The sequence below is a fragment of the Symphalangus syndactylus genome, chromosome 20, assembly GCF_028878055.3.
Source record: "Symphalangus syndactylus isolate Jambi chromosome 20, NHGRI_mSymSyn1-v2.1_pri, whole genome shotgun sequence".
In the NCBI taxonomy this organism is placed as follows: Eukaryota; Metazoa; Chordata; class Mammalia; order Primates; family Hylobatidae; genus Symphalangus; species Symphalangus syndactylus.
The window spans coordinates 41,648,540-41,668,982 of NC_072442.2; the positions used below are offsets into that span (position 1 = coordinate 41,648,540).

The 20,443-nt window shown below is 39.5% G+C and overlaps 3 protein-coding genes across 3 annotated transcripts; all 3 read right to left on the bottom strand.

The window, feature by feature from the left end:
- Positions 1–6,391: 6,391 nt before the first annotated feature.
- On the bottom strand, positions 6,392–6,946 carry LOC129470434 (keratin-associated protein 1-3-like). Its single transcript, XM_055258266.1, has one exon. The coding sequence runs from the start codon at positions 6,944–6,946 to the stop codon at positions 6,392–6,394; it is 555 nt and encodes a 184-aa protein (XP_055114241.1).
- A 2,217-nt stretch (positions 6,947–9,163) lies between these two features.
- KRTAP1-4 (keratin associated protein 1-4) lies at positions 9,164–10,010 on the bottom strand. The gene has a single exon (XM_055258267.1). The coding sequence runs from the start codon at positions 9,888–9,890 to the stop codon at positions 9,525–9,527; it is 366 nt and encodes a 121-aa protein (XP_055114242.1). The 5' UTR covers positions 9,891–10,010; the 3' UTR covers positions 9,164–9,524.
- A 4,135-nt stretch (positions 10,011–14,145) lies between these two features.
- LOC129470436 (keratin-associated protein 1-3) lies at positions 14,146–14,709 on the bottom strand. Its single transcript, XM_055258268.1, has one exon. The coding sequence runs from the start codon at positions 14,707–14,709 to the stop codon at positions 14,146–14,148; it is 564 nt and encodes a 187-aa protein (XP_055114243.1).
- Positions 14,710–20,443: the final 5,734 nt, after the last annotated feature.

Sequence of the window (20,443 nt, forward strand, 5' to 3'; positions counted from 1 at the left end):
GTAGCTGGGATTACAGGTGCGCGCCACCATGCCCATAGCTGGGAATTTTCTTTAGAGCCTTCTCTTGCTCTTGTCCCCCCTAAAACCTAGCAGCATTTTGAGTTATTCATTAAGTGGGTTGAAATAACACACTCAAATATGGTATATGTTGACCTCAAAATACAAAAATGCCCACCAAGAGTTGTGCCTTTTTAGCTGAAGTTAGCTTAAAATACAGCAGTTTTTCGTTCACCTTGGAAAGGATATATCAGTGTGTTCCAGACAATTGGACTCCAAGAAACTTCATTGAGGCGATGAGCTTTTTAATTTTTGTAGAGTTTGTTTCTTGCCCTGGAGTTCATTAATGTTTTACCAAGTCCTCTAAGGTACTTGTTACTTCCTGCTCGTCAAATGTAACCAGCATGATGTCATTGATGTAGTGGACTGTTATGATGTTGTATGGAAAGTCAAGATGATTAATACCATGAGTATATTAGGACAGAGAGCAGGATAGTTGACATAGCCCTGAGGCAATGCTTGGAAGGTTACTGTTGGCCATGCCAGGTCAAAGAAAAGTACTTCTGGTTGCCCTGATACAGAGAAAAATGCATTTTCATGTCAATAGCTGCATATCAGGTGCCAGGGACTGTCTTAATTTGCTCCATTCAAGATACAGCATTTGAAACATCATCTCCAGTTGAGGTCACCACCTGACTTCATTTAAAATACATAGTTGTTCTGTTATACTCCAGGGTTTATCTGCTTTGTCCACGGGATAAACAAGCTCAATGGGGAGATGGTAGGTATCACAACTCATCTTTTTCCAAGTCTCTGATAATGGCACCCATCTTCAAAATTTTCCCATCAATATAGTATTATTTTTTATTTACTATTCTTGTATCAAGGAAACTTCTGGGGGCTTCAACTTGGCCCTTTTTACCAAATGAGCTTTATTCCTCTGTGCCAATGTGGGGATTCTGCCAGTTGTCAAGCATGATTATTCCAATTATACATTCACAAATTGGGGAATTGTTCTGCAGGCCCACTGGGTCCACTGTGATTCAAATGTAGACCAAGATTCTAACTATCATCTGGCCACCAAATGTCACCACTTTTTTTTGGAGGCCCAGTGGCATTTGGGTCTCTAGAAATCAGTGTCAACTTAGTATCTAATAGTTCCTATGATTGGCAGAATTTCAGCCTCCAAGGCCTCTGAGCCCTTGTGTCATGACCACGAATATGTTCTGCTGCATAACAAAGGGACATTTCAAATGTAATTAAGGTTATTAATCAGTTGACTTCAAGATAGTGAGAATATCCTAAATTATCCAGGTGCGTCCAGTGTAATTATATGTGCCCTTAAAAGCAGAACATTTTTTCCCAGCTGAAAGCAGAAGAGGACATTGGAGAGGGAAGTGGGGGTAGGGTAGGAAATCAGAAAGATTCAAAGTATAACATGAACTTGACCTACCACTGCTGGTTTGAAGATGGAGAGGACTATATGAAAACATGAGAAGGAAATGAATCCTGCCAACAAAACAATTCCTGGAAGAAGACTGAGCCTCAGATGAGAACCAGCTGATACTTTGGTTTTACTCCCATAAGACCTAGAGCAAAGAATCTCGCCATGCCCTGCTGTACTCCTGACCCACAGAATCTGTGAGATAATACATTTGTGTTGTTTTAGGTTGCCAATTTTGTGGTAATTTGTTAGAGGAGCAATTGGAAACTAATACAATCCCCCTAACATCTGAGTATAGTTATCAACCAACATTTTAATAGGCTTCCCTTAATTTCATTTCAAGGATACCATAATAAACTAACTACTGACAGATTCCGGTGGGTCAAAGCATTCTGGCTACCACTATATCTCTGTTTCTCTTTACGGTGAATGTACAGTCGTCTCTCAGTGTACTGGGTCGGGGGTATTGGTTCCAGGCCTCCTGCATATACAAAATCTGCACATATTCAAGTCTCACACTCAGCCCTGTGGAGTGTTTATGAAAAGTTGGCCCTCCATATATGCAAGTTTTGCATCTTGAGAATACTGTATTTCAATCAGTGTTTGGTTGAAAAAAATCTGCTTGTAAGTGGACCCACGCAATTCAAACAGGCCAACTGCACTTCCTTTTACTTTGGTAGTCAAGTTTTGTGACTTAGCTTCCAGTGCTCTGAGATCCTATTATCTCTACTGAAATCAAAGAGAGGGAGTATCTCCACCATCATATCTAGGCTATTGCAAGAGTCCCCCACGAATATAAAAGCCTTGAGTGAAGGCAGTTTTCTCTGGGACCTTTGGGAAGTTACTTGGTGATGCATATGTGTGCATTGTCATATGATAAATCTTCTCCAAAATTCCTGTCTCCTTAAGTCTTTGATTCCTTTCCTTTACATTATGTCAAAAAAGTCCTGACATCTGAGCATCAGTAAACAGAGGCCATTGTTGATTTCAGGTTTAAACCAACAAATCAAATAATTCTTTGTACAAAAATTTTACATCCAGAATCTTTAAGTGTAATCACATCATTTAGGCATTCCTTATAAGCAACTTCCCCAAGTGAGATTATTGGAGTGTCATATTCCATCTTCTTTGGTTTACTACCCTAAAAATACACTTACACTTATTCCTCAGGTTTCTGCTAATATGTAATAATACAATAATGCTTTTTCAAAATACACTTTATTTCCAGAGTAGTTTTGAGTTCACAGCAAAATCGAGCACACAGGTTTCCTATATATCCCCTGTTTTCACACATGTGTAGCTTCCCCCATTATCAACATCCCCCACTAGAGTGATACATTTTTTACAATTGATAAATCTACATTGACACATAATCACCCAGAGTCCATAGTTTTCATTTGGGTTCACTTTTGTTGTAGTTCATTTTATGGGTTTGGATAAATACATAATTTGTACCCACCTTATAGTATCATACAGAATAATTTCACTGCCCTAAAATCCTTTTTTGTTGTTCCTATTCCACCCCTTTTACCCCTAGCCCCTGGCAACCACTCATTTTTTTAGTCTCCATAGTTTTACTTTTTTCAGAATGTCATATACTTGGAGTCATACAGTATATAGCCTTTTCAAATTGGCTTCTTTCATTTAGTCATATGCATTTAAATTTCATCTATGTCTTTTCATGGCTTAATAACTCATTTCTTTCCAGCACTAAATAGTATTTCATTGTCTGGATATACCATAGTTTATCCATTCTCCTACTGAAGGGCATCTTGGTTGTTTTCAAGTTTGGGCAATTATGAATAAAGCTACTTTAAACATCCATATGCAGGTTTTTGAGTGGACATATGTTTTCAACTTTTAAAGGTATATACCAAGTTGTATGCTTGCTGGATTGTATGGTAAGAATATGTTTAGTTTTGTAAGAAACCGTCAAACTGTCTTCCAAAGTGGCTGTACCATTTTCCATTCCCACCAGCAATGAATGAGAGTTCCTATTGCTCCATATTCTTGTCAGCATTTTGTGTTGTCAGTATTCTGGATTTTGGTCTATTGCATGCTTTTTCATGTATGAGCTATTTTTCCTGGATCATACATCATATTTTGCCCTATGGAGCACCTGAAATTTGATCAGAAATACAGGACTAGTAGGAAAAAGGTATAGTTATGGTGGCTATTCAGGACAATAGGCATTCCATATAAGTACCTTTCCCAAATGAGGTTATTAGAGGGTTTTCCAGCAGTGGACAGCTGTTCTCATCGGACTCAGGAGGGAAATCTATTTTTACTGGTAAAGGAAGCTCAGAATGACTTGGAGATTGAAGATCCTCAGCCCACTTTGAGTTCAGACAGAAATCCTTATGCCAGGTTTCAATTCTAAAACTTCTTCCTTGCCATTTCGCTAACTTTCACATGACAGTCTTGCTGAAGCTGTGAATTCAACTTATCTTTCAATTATGCAACTCACACGATTAAATTTAGTTAGTATTTAATATGGGGCAGTATCAGTCCTGTGGCTATAACAAACAAGTGATTATTTTAGGGCTGCTACTGAATCTTTTCTGGATCTCTGATTATGACCTGACCTGAGATATTAAGGTCTTGAATTTGCCATTTTTCTTTCTGAAAGCACACAGTACACTCAGAAGACATTCTCCACAACAACGCTTGTAATCATCATGACTGTCTTAAGAGTCAAGAGCAGCAGCAACTTGGGCCCCCAAGCCACTTATTTCAATAGGTACTTTATTTAAACAACCAAAGTAATAATGGTGATGTTATTGCATGCGATGCATTTCATTTTTTATTGGCAAGGAGTTTAACACTGGGTTCAAGCTCAGGGACTTTACCAAAGCAATCCCCAAGTCCCATCTATGAAGGTCTACTTTCCAGGACCACTCCTGGTAACAACTTTTCTATCAGTCAGCATCTAGTGAGGAGACAAAATCCATGCCAATTATTTGAACATGGAAGTAGCAACTACAGGAAGCAGCTACTGACCCTAGGGTTGAAGGAACAAAGGAAGAGTTAGGAGTTATTAAAATGTATATGTTTAGAGGCTGAGTCATGGAGAAGTGACAGTCATATTTTTTCTTGACATGTTCTGATGTCTCTGAACTTGGAAGATAGTCCCAGTGGACCTGACTCAGAATTCTGAGGATGGGGTGCTGGCTGGCTGGAGCAAGGCCTAATATGGAGAGCTGGAAAAGCAACAATGTGGCCTGCAGATTTCATCACTAACATCATAAAGCTGAGTATAGTAGGGAGGATGTGGAGTTCTGAGACCACAACTTAACCAGAAGCACAGAGTAACTTATTCTGAAGCCCACAGTCTCCAAAATAGCCGTCTTTAAATCTTATAAACTTTCCCACACGTTCCTTTATGTCTATTTTCTTAATTTCATTCTCTCCATAAATTTTGGAGTCAGACAGAGTTGCATTTAGATTTCAGTTTTCTTTCTAAACTTATGAGCTATGTGACTGTAAGCAAGCTATTTAACTTCTTGTAGACTTACTTAGCTACAAGCCAGGATCACAATATCTATTTCACAGGATCGGTATAGATGTTATGTGAAGCAAAGTTCGCATGATGTGTACTTGGCACATGCACAGCATATGGTACTAACAAGGCCACGCTGGTTCACCTCCTTTCCCTTCAGGTGTGTCTTCTCCATCACTCTTCCTCCTTTTCTTTCAGCCTCTCGTACCCAGTCTTTTTTACTGTGTCTTCTCTCTGTCTTTTCTCCTATATTTTGTTCTCTTCTCCCCCTTTTCATTCTTGTCTCCATCCTTTAATACCTTAATTCATCTTGCTTCATCCCTTTCATTGTCCACCTACCCTTACATGGCCAATGATCCTCAATAAAAGAAAGGCTCCCACATTTGCTTTGGACTTGGAAATATGTGTCTTTTTACCATTACTTAACTGTTTAGTGCACTTTATGTCTTCTTTGGTGTCATATATAGGAAATTGCCATTTTGAGAGCTTACTGCAGTTTATTGCATAGTGTAATGGAGTGCAGTAGCATGATCTCAGCTCACTGAAACCTCTGCCTCCTGGGTTCAAGCGATTCTCCTGCCTCAGCCTCCCAAGTAGCTGGGACTACAGGCGTGCACCACCACACCCAGCTAATTTTTTTTTTTTTTGTATTTTTAGTAGAGACAGGGTTTCACCATGTTGCCCAGGCTGGTCTCAAACTCATGGGCTCAGGTAATCTGCCCACCTCAGCCTCCCAAATTGCTAGGATTACAGGTGTGAACCACTGCTCTTGGCCTCGAGTAGACATTCTTGAATTATAAGCAGTTAAACCAGGTGATGTACAAGTGAAAACAAAGACAATGGTTTCTTTGCCTAATATATAATATTTATTAAGAAATGACAGAGGACATTGTATCACAGATATAACTGAAATATCCAGCAGGCAAGATCATTATGATCCAAAAACCAAGGGATGGATCAGATGTTAAAATGTAGAAAGTCCAGCCTACTTCTTAGAAGCTGAATGTTGGGTGATGAGCTTCCCATTCTCTCTGGTGACACTTGAGGAATGTCACTTGGCTATAATTTGGTGTCTTTCATGTTGCAAAAAATTTTAGGTAAACAAGATAAAATAGATTATAAAGCATGGAAACATTAGACTTGTGGATAGTTCTCATGGATAAATTCCACAACATGTCAGTAATTTTTAATCCTGCAGAAATATCAGAAATAGTATATCCCAAGCAAATTGATGATCAGCAGGTGGCTTCGTAGCATTACTGTGTCCCCAGTGAAGGGTCAAGGTATTCATTGTAGAATGGAATCAGATAGAATTGTGAGCTCATATACTTAGTAGTCTCCATCACAGGCAATGCAAAGTCTGAGAACTTGTTAGTGGTCCAGGGGTAGTCAAGGGATGAACAGTTTAGAGACACTGTGACCTAGGCAATTGAAAATAAGCAAACTGGCTTTCAGCAAGTGGGCTCATAGCAGCAGACTGGGCGGCAGCAGGACTGTCCACAGTAGGACGGGCGGCAGCAGGAGGCCTGGGCATGGTGCAGTTGACAGCAGGATGGGGGCGTGCAGCTCACCACACAGCAGGGGGGCAGGCAGGTACCCTCCACACGGCAGTCTGGGCGGCACCACCTGATACGGGTGCTCACAGCTCCACTGCTGCCCTCCTGGCCATAGCCGATGCCACCACCAATGCCACAGCCAGTTCCGCAGGAGCTGGTCTGGCAGCAGCTTGGCTGGCAGCAGCTGGTCTCACAGCAGCTTGGCTGGCAGCAGCTGGAGCTGCAGGTCCCACTGGTTGAGAACCTGGGAAATCCGCAGAAGCTGGTCTGGCAGCAGCTTGGCTGGCAGCAGCTGGTCTCACAGCAGCTTGGCTGGCAGCAGCTGGTCTCACAGCAGCTTGGCTGGCAGCAGCTGGTCTCACAGCAGCTTGGCTGGCAGCAGCTGGAGCCGCATGTCCCACTGGTGGAGAAGTTGGGATATCCACAGAAGCTGGTCTGGCAGCAGGTCATGGTGTCGGGAGCTGGGTTGAGAGTTAGGTTGCTGGAGGAGTTTCTGAGTTTTGGTGGTGACTTCCACATTGGCCCTTTTATATCTGAACCAGCTGCTGTTTACAAAATTGTTAACATACTTTCTTTGTTTTTGTTTAAATTTGTTTCTCAGTGGATCTCTGATTGGCTTACGTTGAAATACTTATGACACATTATGAGCAATAGTTTAGAAATTACTCTGTTTTATAGTTTCTTCTGGAGTCTTCATATCAGTCTTTTGCTCTTTGGAATATGTTTGTGGTTTCCCATGTTCAAAGAGTCCTTCCATTTTAGTCCAAATGAATGCTCTCATTTTATATAATAGTTATTCCACGTGACAATCTATCCAGACCTCGAAGGCTAAGAGTAATAATTGTGCTGTTGTATTTAACTATTATTTTTTCCTCCTAGATATATAGACTAAATTCTATTGAATTTTGGATATCTGGATATCTACTGAACTGAAGGAGTACCTTTGGTCATACATAATTCGCAGATTTCACCTTTATTTGTTTTTTGTTTTTTGTTCCAATGTCCTATTGAATTACCGGTTATAGTTCCTTTGATTTCAACCAATTTGGAATGTATGAATATTATTCCTGTTCCAGACCAGAAATCTGTTCTTGGAAACCAAACTGACACAGTATTTAGGAAGGTATCCAGCAGAGTCCTTAGTTTGTAGTAGAACCTTAATAAATGTTTATTGAATCTGATTCAATAAATGTTTATTGATAGGTGGAGTAAAAGGCATGATTCATGGATATCAATACCACTCACACATGATTAAAGAGAACTTTCAAGCTGTGGTACCTCTCATGAAAGAGTCTTGTTATTTGCTGTAAAGAGACTAGGAAATGTGTCTTTGGTTTATTTTATTTTTTGGATTTAGTGGTGGAATCGGGCTCGGGAAAAAATATCTAGGAGTTATGACACTTTGAAGAATGTACTGCCATCTACTTTATTCCTCTTGGAAATTGCATAATTTTGTGTGTAATCCATCATTGCTACCAATTAAATGATACAGGTAAGTTCTGGAAGCTTGTAAATAATGTGGAAAATGTGTTTCTTTCTATATTTGCATCCTATTGTATTTTGTGTATTACACTTTAATGCCTAATGAAGAATTTAAAAATTAAATTGTAAAATATATTTTGTTTTGTTCTAGGTTGTGCTAACTTTTTTTTTTTTTTTTTTGAGACAGAGTCTTGCTCTGTTGCCCAGGTTGGAGTGCAGTGGCATGATCTCAGCTCACTGCAAGCTCCCCCTCCCGGGTTCACACCATTCTCCTGCCTCAGCCTCCTGAGTAGCTGGGACTACAGGTGCCCACCACCATGCCTGGTTAATATTTTTTTTTTTGTATTTTTAGTAAAGACGGGGTTTCACCATGTTAGCCAAGATGGTCTCGATCTCCTGACCTCGTGATCCACCCACCTTGGCCTCCCAAAGTGCCGGGATTACAGGCGTTAGCTACCGCGCCCAGCGTGTTAACTTCTTAAGAGAACATCTTTTAAGTTGGGTTGCAAAGTGCAAAATATAATAGAGCTGTTTCAGATTTCTAACGCATCTGTCTGACAAATGGCAATGGTAGAACTCAGCGGGTGCTCTCTATAGCTGTTTCTTCTGCTATCATTTAGACCAGAAATACACCTTATGCATACCTACATCAAATGAAGGTGAATAGTGGGAATTGAAACTTAGAGAGCAATTCAGGGATCAGTGGGAAGAATGTGAAAGGCTAAGGTGTAGAAATTAAACCTAAATACTCTTGGAAAATAGGTAGTATCTAGTAGATATTTTTAAATCTATTTAGAAGGTAATGCAATTTCTTTAGATTTGGGGGCACAAATGAAGAAGAACATTTAGTATATTAAATGGAAGGAGACAAAAGATGGTAGAATTACATTTAAGTAGAAATGAATAGCATTGATCAACTTTAAAATTTTAGCTAAAGGTCAACCTTTATTGGTCTAGACCTAATCATAATAGATTAGAGCATGTAAATATTTGAATAACTATAAAAATTATTTAATTCATGGAGCATTTTTAAGCTGATGGATTCAAGCATAATTTACTTTGTATTTAATCTTTCTGGTTTAGACTTCATGGTTATGCCTTGGTATTATTATCAAATTTCAAATCCACTCTTGAATACCAGCTACAGGAAGACATGTTTAAAGGTAGAAGAAGGACATAGCTCAGTTTGCTTTGCACCTTAAAACATTTTATTTGAATTAATCGGAGATATTCAAGGAAAAACCAGGTCTGAAGATGCATGGGCATCAAGAGAGAGTTGGGGGAGCAGAGATGTCACTGAAATGATGAACTATTCCATCCTGGTCCTCAGCTCAAGCAAAGCAAGCTATCCAGAACACTGATTGATACATGTTTCAGTGAGTGAATTCGGCACATCCACAGTGTCCTAACTAGGAGCTTCATTATCTCTGAGCAGCTTAACAACATCATGGTACTTAGCATTCAAATAAAATCGAACAGTTCTTCAGAAATCAGCACAATTTTACTGTGCTTCCCTTTTCATTCTTAAGCGATCAGCAACCTGGCTTTAGCAGGTGGGCTCACAGCAGTGGCAGCAGCAGGCTGGGCGGCAGCAGGACTGTCCACAGTAGGATGGGCGGCAGCAGGAGGCCTCGGCGTGGTGCAGCTGGCAGCAGGATGGGGGTGTGCAGCTTACCAGGCAGCAGGGGGGCAGGCAGGTGCCCTCCATGCGGCAATCTGGGCGGCACCACCTGATACGGGTGCTCACAGCTCCACTGCTGCCCTCCTGGCCATAGCCATTGCCACCACCAATGCCACAGCCAGTTTCGCAGGAGCTGGTTTGGCAGCAGCTTGGCTGGCAGCAGCTAGTCTCACAGCAACTTGGCTGGCAGCAGCTGGAGCCACAGGTCCCACTGGTGGAACAGCTGGCCATGGTGTCAAGAGTTGGGTTGAGAGCTGTGTTGTTAAGAGAGGTTTCTGAGTTTGGGCTGCACCTTCTGTATCTGTCCTTTTATATGTTCCCTAGAGCTGCATATTTACCTAACATCTTTTCTTGATGTCAATTGCAGCGTGAGTCTCTGGCTAATACCCGAGGTGTTTAGAAAGTTATAAATAGCATTTCAATAGCCTGCTTTTTCCATTGTTCAATTAAGTCTCATTGTGTTTCTTCTTTGCCCTCTGGACTAAGTGAAGGCTCATCATGGAAGCCAAGCACAGAAGTGCCTCTTTATGCAAGTCACATGACAGACTAGCCTTGAGCCAAGTGTTGCCCTGGCATGCTTTGTCATACTTGTCCTTTGATAACCTTTAGGCAGAATTTATCTTAACTGACCATTTTTCCTTAAATGGTCACTTAACCATGATCATGGTTTTATAAACAATTTGTCCAGACTTGGAAAGACTAACATTAGTGTCATCAAAACATGAACTACAACCTGATGTATCAACTTTCAAACCAAGTATGCCTTTCTATGATCAACTTTTGCAAGTTACAGGATCCTTAGAGCTCTATCTAATATTCTTGCCTTCAGTAGTAGTGAATATACATATTGCTAGCTAAAATGTTTAATGACTTTTGCTTGTAGATTGTTTTCTGACTCTATTAAATCAAACGTGTGCTAGTAATAAATACACATTGTAACATGTCAAAGAGTACAGAGGCATATAAAGAAAAATTAATATCCTTTCTCTTCCCAGAAGATGCACACATCTCTTCCAAAACTAATGCTCTAGAGATAATCAATATTAAGAATTTGGTGCACATTGTTTGACACATTTATCCCTGCTTCTGCAAGTAAAAACCAGCATATATACACATATATATCGTCTATTTCAGGAAAGTTGGGTCTCCTACACATTTATACTTACAAATTTTTAATTGTGGTAAAATACACATACCATAATATTTATGAACCATTTACGTTAACCATCTTAACCATTTGTAAATAGTCTCGTCACCCTTGTTGAAAATCGTTTGACCACATTCACATGCAGAAGAATGAAATTAGACCATTATCTCACATCATATACAAAAACCAACTTAGAATGGATTAAAAGACTGAAATGTAAGAAAGACTCGAAATGATAAAACTATTAGAAGAAAACAGAGGAAACTCCATGACTTTTGCCTGGCCAATATTGTGATATTGTGAACATGAACCCAAAAGCATCAGCAAAAATAGACAAGTGGGATTACATCTAACTGAAAAGCTTCTGCACAGCCAATAAAACACTAAACTGAGTGAAGAAACAAACCACAGAATGGGAGAAAATATTTACAAACCACATATCTGATAAGGGGTTAATACCCAAAATATAGAAGAAACTCAAACAACTCAATACCTGTAGTAAGAAAACAAATAAAATAATTGAAAAGTGGGCAAAGAATCTAAATAGACATTTCTCAAAAAAAAAAAGATCTACAAATGGCAAACAGGTATATGAAAAAATTTTCAAAATCACCAATCATCGGATAATGCAAATTGAAACCGCAACGAGATATCATCTCACATATGTCAGATGGTTATTATCAAAAAGGCAAAAGATAGCAAGTGTTGGAGAGGAAGTGGAGAAAAGAGAACTCTGGCACACTGTTAGTGGAAATGCAAATTAGTACAGCCATTATGGAAAACAATATGAAGGTTCCTCAAAAAATTAAAAACAGAACTGTCATATAATCAAGCAATCCCACTTCTGTGTCTATACCCGAAGGAAAGTAAGTCAGTATTTTGAAGAGACATCTGCATTCCCATGTTCATTGTAGCATTACTCCCAATAGCCAAGATATGGAAGCAACCTAAGTGTCCATGTCCATCATTAAATGAGTGGGTAAAGAAAATGTGATACACACACACACACACACACACACAGTCACATACTCACACACTGGAATATTATTAGTCATAAAAGAAGGAAATCATGCTATTTGGGTCAACACAGATGAAACTTGAGAACATTATACTAAGTTAAATAAGTCAGACAAAGAAAAAGACTAATATTGCACTTTCTGACTTCCAAGTGGAACCTAATATAAATGATGAGTTAATGGGTGCAGCACACCAACATGGCACATGTCTACATATGTATCAAACCTGCACATTGTGCACATGTACCCTAGAACTTAAAGTATAATAAAAACAAAAAAAACTCAAAAAAAAAAGTTGAACTCATAGAAGTAGAAAGTAGAATGGTGGTTACCAGGGGATAGGGTGGTGGTGGAGTGTGTTGGGAAGATGTTGGTCAAAGGATTACAAAATTTCAGTTAGACAAGAGGAATAAATTCAAGAGATCTATTGTACAACATAGAGACTATAGTTCATAACAATATGTTACAGTCCTGAAATTTGCTAAGAGAGTAGATTTTGTGTTTTCACTACAAAAAAATTATGTGACGTAATGCATATGTTAATTAGTTTGATTTAGCCATTGTACAAAGTATACATATTCTAAAACAACGTGTTGTACACAATAAGTACATATAATTTTTGTCAATTCAAATAAATAAATAAATGAACTCATTTAACCATATATGTATTTGAGGGTTTATTTCTAGGCTCTCTGTTTTTTTCCATTGCTTTATATATCTGTCTTTATGTCAGTACCACACTGTTATGATTACTGTAGCTTTGCAGTAAATTTTGAAATAGGAAAATGTGAGACCAACTTTGTTCTTTTTTAAGATTGTTTTGGCTATATAGGACCCCTTCTGATTTCATATGCATTTTAGGATGGATTTTTTTTAAATTTCTGCAAAAACGTCATTGGGATTTTTATAGGGATTGCATTAAATCTGTAGATTCTCTGGGTAGTATTGCCATCTCAACAATGTTAAATCCTACAATCCATGATATCAAGATGTCTTTTCATTTATTTGTATCTTGTTTAATTTCTTTCAGTAACATTTTGTAGTTTCTGGTGTACAAGTCTTTCCCCTCCAAGGTTAAGTTTGTTCCTCAGTATTTTATTCTTTATTATTATTATTATTTGAAATGGAGTCTCACTCTGTCACCCAGGCTGGAGTGCAGTGGCACAATCTTGGCTCACTGTAACCTCCACCTCCTAGGTTCAAGCAATTCTCTTGCCTCAGCCTCCCCAGTAGCTGGGACCATAGGCATCCACGACCATGTCTGGCTAATTTTTGTATTTTTAGTAGAGACAGGGTTTCACTATATTGGCCAGGCTGGACTTGAACTCCTAACCTCAGGTGATCTGCCCGCCTCAGCTTACCAAAGTGCTGGGATTACAGGCATGAGCCACCATGCCTGGCCATAAGTATTTTATTCTTTTGATGTTATTGTAAATGGAATTGTTTTTAAAATTTTCCTTACAGATTTTTCATGGTTAGTATATAGAAGTGCAATTGATTTTTTTAGTAGAGATGGGGTTTCACCATGTTGGCCAAGCTGATCTCAAACTCCCGACCTCGTGATCTGCCCACCTTGGCCTCCCAAAATGCTGGGATTACAGGTGTGAGCCACTGTACCTAGCCAGAGATGTTGATGTCTGTAACTTCCTGGTTGTGAAAGCACTGTGTAAGGTTAAGTTATGGTAACAGAGCCTTTGCCATTTCTGAGGCCCTAAATAACTACATTTACTCTATGTTTTTATGGTCATTAACCTCCACTGGGACCTCTGGATAACAAATTTCCTAATGTGGTATTAGAAGAGAAGGGATATCAAAAGCAGATTAAAATTTTTCATATGACATTCTATGAAATATACATCCTGAGTACACTCAATGAAAAAAAAGATATGTTTGTTGCACCAATAGTTAAAATTTATTAGGTCTTGGTATATTATTCCTCTTTCATAGGAGGTGCAATTTGCAGGACGGTGGAATACAGGAAGTGAGTGTCCTGAGAAGGACAGATGGCTCTTCCATGGTCTCATCGGCGCTGAGACTCAGAGCGTGGGCTTCAATGCTTGTAAAGGCTCAATTTCAAGGTAAATCGGCTTTTTCATTTCTTGGGTCAAATTTGTATTTTGGCGTCCTCAGAGAGAAGAGCAAGTTCTTTCTGGAATTGAAAGGAATCAGATAATTCTGAGGCCGAAATATTTGGTAACCCCCATAACAAAGCCAAAGAAAGTTTCAAGAATTTGTTAGTGGTCCATAAGTGCTTGAAGAAATAATTCGCTCATGAATTGAACTGAAGGTGGAAATTTCAAGTTGAAAATCAGCAAACTGGCTTTTAGCAGGTGGGCTCACAGGAGTAGCAGCAGCAGACTGGGCGGCAGCAGGACTGTCCACAGTAGGACGGGCGGCAGCAGGAGGCCTGGGCATGGTGCAGTTGACAGCAGGATGGGGGCGTGCAGCTCACCACACAGCAGGGGGGCAGGCAGGTACCCTCCACACGGCAGTCTGGGCGGCACCACCTGATACGGGTGCTCACAGCTCCACTGCTGCCCTCCTGGCCATAGCCGATGCCACCACCAATGCCACAGCCAGTTCCGCAGGAGCTGGTCTGGCAGCAGCTTGGCTGGCAGCAGCTGGTCTCACAGCAGCTTGGCTGGCAGCAGCTGGAGCTGCAGGTCCCACTGGTTGAGAACCTGGGAAATCCGCAGAAGCTGGTCTGGCAGCAGCTTGGCTGGCAGCAGCTGGTCTCACAGCAGCTTGGCTGGCAGCAGCTGGTCTCACAGCAGCTTGGCTGGCAGCAGCTCGTCTCACAGCAGCTTGGCTGGCAGCAGCTGGAGCCGCATGTCCCACTGGTGGAGCAGCTGGGATATCCACAGAAGCTGGTCTGGCAGCAGGTCATGGTGTTGGGAGCTGGTCTGAAGTCTGGGTTGCTTGGAGGAGTTTCTGAGTTTTGGTGATGGCTGCCACATTGGGCCTTTTATAAGCCTTAGCCAGCTACTGTTTACATAATTCCTGAAGTCTCTTCCTTATTTGTGCTTGATAATTTGTCTCTGAATGATAATTGGCCTCTCCCTGAATTATTTGTTGAACCTACTGAGAGCCTTTGAAAGTTGATTGCATTTGGTCTGCAATTAGGCTTCTTTACCATGGTCAATTAGTCATTGGCATTAATTAGGAATATGATCCCTAACACCCCATGTTTCTTAAAATTTTCTCATGGTCAAGGAATAATTGACTGATGCCTCACCTTTAAGGATTGTCAATATTACTCAGTGTTGACCCTTACAACTGGGTGATTGGGTCTCACATGACAGTTTAATTCCCTCCAATTTTAACTGCGGCTCCTTCTCTACTTTTCTTATCTTCCCTTTGACTGTGAAGCAAGACTATATTCAGCTGGCCAGAAAGGGATGCTTTCTTGGACCTGGGAGATTTGCATTAATTGCTATTGATAACATTTTTCCATCACTGATTATGTGCCTAAATAGTTCTGAGTACTTTGCATGTGTCAATTTGCTGAATTTTCACAGCAATCTATGGGCTAGGTATCATTGCCACTCCCATATCAACCATGTGAGAAAACTGAGCCACAACAGATTGAAGTAACTTACCTAAGTTCACACTAGTATCTAGTGAATCTGAAATTTGAATCCACAACCTCTGATTCCAGACTAAACTCTTCAAACACTATAGTCAATTCTTTCTCTCTTTCTCTTTCTTTCTCCCTTCCTTCCTCCCTTCCTTCCTTTTCTTTCTTTTTCTTTCTTTCTTTCTTTCTTTCTTTCTTTCTTTCTTTCTTTCTTTCTTTCTTTCTTTCTTTTTTCTTTCTTTCTTTTTTTTTCTTTCTTTCTTTCTTCTTTCTTTCTTTCTTTCTTTTTCTTTCTTTCTCTCTTTTTCTTTCTTCCTTCTTTCTTTCTCTCTCTTCTTTCTTTCTTCTTTCTCTCCCTCTTTCCTTCTTTCTTTCTTTCCTTTCTTCTTTTTTTATATAAGCAGTCGTTCTAAGGAAAATCCAAGGGCGAAAGCAAGCTGTAAAAATTTGCTTTCTTTCTTACAGACTTCTTTGAGAGTAAAAGGAAGGAAGGGAGAGCTTAGGGTAAGTAATAACACTGTTTACTAGAGCCATTCCTAGAGATTTTATTTATTTATTAGCAGCATAATAAGCACACTTCAAGAAAATCTTAAGTGCTAAAAAAGTTAACCTCCTTAACTTGTGACTTTGTCTGATCTTTCATCTTAGGATATTCTACAGATTTAGATTTTTTAACTGCATAAAATTATACTTTTAACATATTAATACTGGAGTATGTGATTTACTACAGCGCGTTAGATCAGCTGTATGCAGTTTATTATAGATATTAGAGACTAATCCAGTGAACTGGAAACTATATAATTTGAATGAGACAGCTGATTATGGTGAAGATAAAAGTTTTGTTTAGATGCAATAAAAGGTGACCAGGCCTCCATGGAGTATGGGCTCATTACAGAGAAATGCAAGTTACAATGCTACTCTTGGATTTTGAACCAGAACACCAAGTGGTAGTTCTGCTTCTCTAGAAATGACAGCTTTGAGTTTACATCATAACTCTTTCTGAGTCAGAATTAAGACATATTTTCAAATCCCACATCAAATTTGGTTTAAAAGATATGATTCTTTGTGAATTCCTTGCTTCTTCTTAAGCAAAGCTACATCGCAGATTCTTTGATTAGCTAATATTTTTTATATTGGATGCTTGAAATATGTGGATGTGTCATGACAACAATCTCAGGAGCTATTTAATTCAGATCTAAATTTAGCAGAATCTTTGATACTAAACAGATGTGTCTCCTTTTGCAAAAAGCTCAGATATCTGAGGACGTGAAATACATTACTGATAAGAGCACTGGAGACAGTGGCGTTGCATATAAGTTCTCCCTTTCTGGGCTTTTCTGCTGTGGCACTGTTTTCAACATCTTCCTCAATGCAAAATTTAAGGTATGACGCTTACTTGAGAATTCGACTCCTGTGCCACAGAATGAAGACTAATCTGAACATTCCCTTACCTCCTCTAAGTAAATTAAGAAAATGAAATTTATTTTATTTCACTTTACATAATATCTTCCAAGTTTAGGCATGTTGTAATATGTGACTGAATTTCCTTCTTTTTATAGACTCAATAGTATTCCATTGTGTGTATATACCACATTTCTTGTTACTGTGCTTATTCCCTCTGGCTTTCATTACTTCATTTAAGTGATGGGCTCCAGACCATTCCAGTACCATAAGAAGAAAGAATATGTTTGTCTGTTATTCTTGAACGTTGGACTTTGGTTTAACACAGATACTAATGTTTGAAATTATTTTTCTTTAAGATATCATGGTTCTGGTTTTCTAGTTACAAATTCTGGGGATTCTCCCAATTTCTTCATCTCCATTTTACTAGTTCTCTAATTCAGTTGTGACTGCCTTACTTAGATTCTCTAGAAATAAAACATGATTGATGTACCAATCAAACGAATACAACATTCCTATGAAGGGCTTCTGTGCTTCTGCTCTGGGCTTCCATCCTAGTGATCTAGACCGGATAACACATAAACTTCAAGGACCTTCTCTTACCACCAACTTTTATCCTAAGCCAAGTCATAAGATCTATCTCTTCCCTCCTGAATGCCAACCAGGCTTTTTTGGGGTGCTGCTGAGCCAAAGTCCTTTTAATTAAAAGGTACATCCAACCTAAACCCTCTCAGAGAAACAGAGCACTAAATGAGGGGAATAAAATGTTGACTACATTGTAGGGCCATTGTGTACAGGTCGCGCCTCGACGTGTGGCTTGTGGCTCTGTCCACTCAGAGGAAGGAACATATTATTTCTTACATCAAGCTGGAGGCTCAACAAACTGTGCACCCCTCTGTCTGTATCTTCTCCAAAGTGGTGCCTTTTCCTAATTCTTTTAAAGTTGTGCTAGCAGAGGTCCTGTTCTTTCGATTTTTTAAAAGGGAGGTGAAATTCACATAACCTACAATTAACCATTTTAAAGTGTATAATTGAGTGACATATTGTGTATTTATAATGTTGTGCAACATCGTCTCTCTGTAGTTTCAAAAACTTTTCCATCATCCCAGAAGAACACCCCCATGACCTTTAAGCAATCACTTCCCATACCCCTCTACCCCCAGGCACTGGCTCACCACTTTGATTTAACGATGAAAGATTTTATCCCTTGGAATGAAAGCCTCACTATGCATCTTTTATTTAATGCTTGCTTCGTCTAGAACGCTCTCTGAAAATTAGAATAAGAACGGTGATAGTATATAGCCAACATCACATTCATTTAAGTCCATCCTTGCAGTGAACATTTATTTTCTGCTTCACAATACATAAGAAGATTGCACAGGTATTATAAAAACATCAGTTGATACTCCCTTTCATCATTTTTCAAAGTATATTTTGAGGAGTATTTGTATTACAGGGTGTTAACAGGTAACATAAAAATAGAGAGTTTTCTGGCTAAGTTAGTTTGGGAGTGATGGTTACAGAGTTTTTTTTTTTTTTTTGAGATGGACTCTCATTCTGTCACCCAGGCTGTAGTGTGGTGGCGCGATCTTGTTTCACTGCAACCTCCACCTCCTGTATTCAAGTGATTCTCCTGCTTCAGCCTGTAAGACCACAGGTGCCCGCCATGACGCCTGGATAATTTTTGTATTTTTAGTAGACACGGGGTTTTGCCATGTTTATCATGCTGGTCTCGAACTTGTGACCTCAGGTGATCCACCTGCCTCAGCCTCCGAAAGTGCTAGGATGACAGGTGTGAGCCACTGAGCCCAGCCACTGGTTGTAGAGCTTTCTTTATTGCAGGGCATCTCAGTTCCTTTAATATTCCAGTGTGGCTTTATAAACTTGCAAGATGGTGTTAATGCATACAACATAATTTGACCACTGTATATTTTTTTCCTCTTTGGGCATCTGAAGCGATTACTGGTCAGTGTGTCACCTGTTTAGGAAATTATCTACTCTCTTATGCCTGGAAGGGATGTTGTCAGTAATGACTCAATTCTCTCATTTTCCAAATTAGAAATAGGTACCCAGGCAAGTGAAGGGACTTGCTCAAGGATTCATGGATAGCTAGTTACAAAGCTGGGACTAGAACTCTGGAGTCTTGATTTAGCTTTTTGTTCTACCCAATAGCATAAGATGTAAAAAATAGCTGTTTTTACATCTTATGCTATTGGGTAGAAGAAAAAAAAACACACTCAAATGTTCTTTCTGTTCTCTCACTCAACAACAATCAACACAGAAGATTTCTGTGGCCAATAAGCAAGGAAATAAATTCTGCAGCAGATACCAGCTGCTTGTTTTCCACTCCAATTCCATTCTAACGCTATTTACCTGATGATAGCATCAGGTTTTACAGGGTGAGGGCTCAGTTCCGTAAGACTGCCCCCTACTTCCAGTGCCAAGCACAAGCTCCAGGTTGTTTTGCCTGTGTTTCCCACCAACCAGCCATAAATTGGGAATTCCATGACACCCTCCTTAAGTTTGATGAATGTGCTAGAGCAGGTCCCGGACTCAGGGAAACATTTAGTTTATTGGTTTATTATGAAGACAATTACAAAAGGTACAGAAGAAGAGATGCATAGGGTGAGGTGTGGGGGAAGGGGTATGAGGAGCTTTCATAACTTCTCTGGGAACAACACATTCCAGGAACCTCCACACATTCAGCTATCTGGAAGCTCCTGAAACTCTGTGGTTTTTTTTTTTTTTTTTTTTGAACATTTTATGGAGACTTCAGTGGATGGGCATGATGGACAACCATTAGAAACGTGATTGGACAAAAAGAGTATGATCTAATATTAGTAGAGTGAGTGGTGAAACCCAGCAAGTCCTGTCTGTTCAGATCCTTCTTGGTCTCTCTATGCAGCCTTCCTTCCTCCAGGGCATGGGGCAGAACCTCTTCTGAAATGGGGAACTTATGACCTACAATCAGACAAGGTAGGTAGGAGAATATCTTGACGGCCAGTGCCAAGAACAGTGGGGGAAGATTATTGCCTTGAGGAGTAAAAGCAGCAGGTGAAAAGAGGGGAGGAGAAGGCCAAAGAGAGAGAGAGAGAGAGCGAGAGAGAGTGAGAGAGAGAGAGAGATTCTGCTTTCTGAGGCCTGCTTCTGAAGTCTAAAGTGCCCTAACATCAATAAAAGGGCTAGGGGAGTTATGAGCCTAGGACCTTGAATGAAATGTGTATATTTGTTATGTGCTATTACTCTATAATCTTGTATTTGTATTCTTTTACAATTTTTTTTATGCTTTTGTATATCTTAGATGATAGAAATAATTGTATACAACCTCATATATGAATGGACGAATGAATAGATTTGGCAAAACCTCAAGAAACTGAATCAATCTGTTGGAATACCTAGCCCACCACTTTGCCCACGTAAGGACCTTAGGAAACAGTCCCTAAATGTTGTCATGTTCCTTTAATCATATGTCTTGGCTGAAAAATATTGGACCATTTAATGATAAAACAAAGGAAAATTGCTTTTAAATATCATCATTAAAAGAGCAAAAATATAGAAAAACCATAGTGCCATGTCATGTTGATATTTTGAAAAATCCCAGTACCCCAATATCCTCAATAAATTCCAAAGCAAAGAAAGTTTG

Excerpts from the sequence above, each read along its gene's own strand:
- LOC129470434 (XM_055258266.1), bottom strand. The coding sequence starts at position 6,946 with ATGACCTGCTGCCAGACCAGCTTCTGTGGATATCCCAACTTCTCCACC.
- KRTAP1-4 (XM_055258267.1), bottom strand. The coding sequence starts at position 9,890 with ATGGCCAGCTGTTCCACCAGTGGGACCTGTGGCTCCAGCTGCTGCCAG.
- LOC129470436 (XM_055258268.1), bottom strand. The coding sequence starts at position 14,709 with ATGACCTGCTGCCAGACCAGCTTCTGTGGATATCCCAGCTGCTCCACC.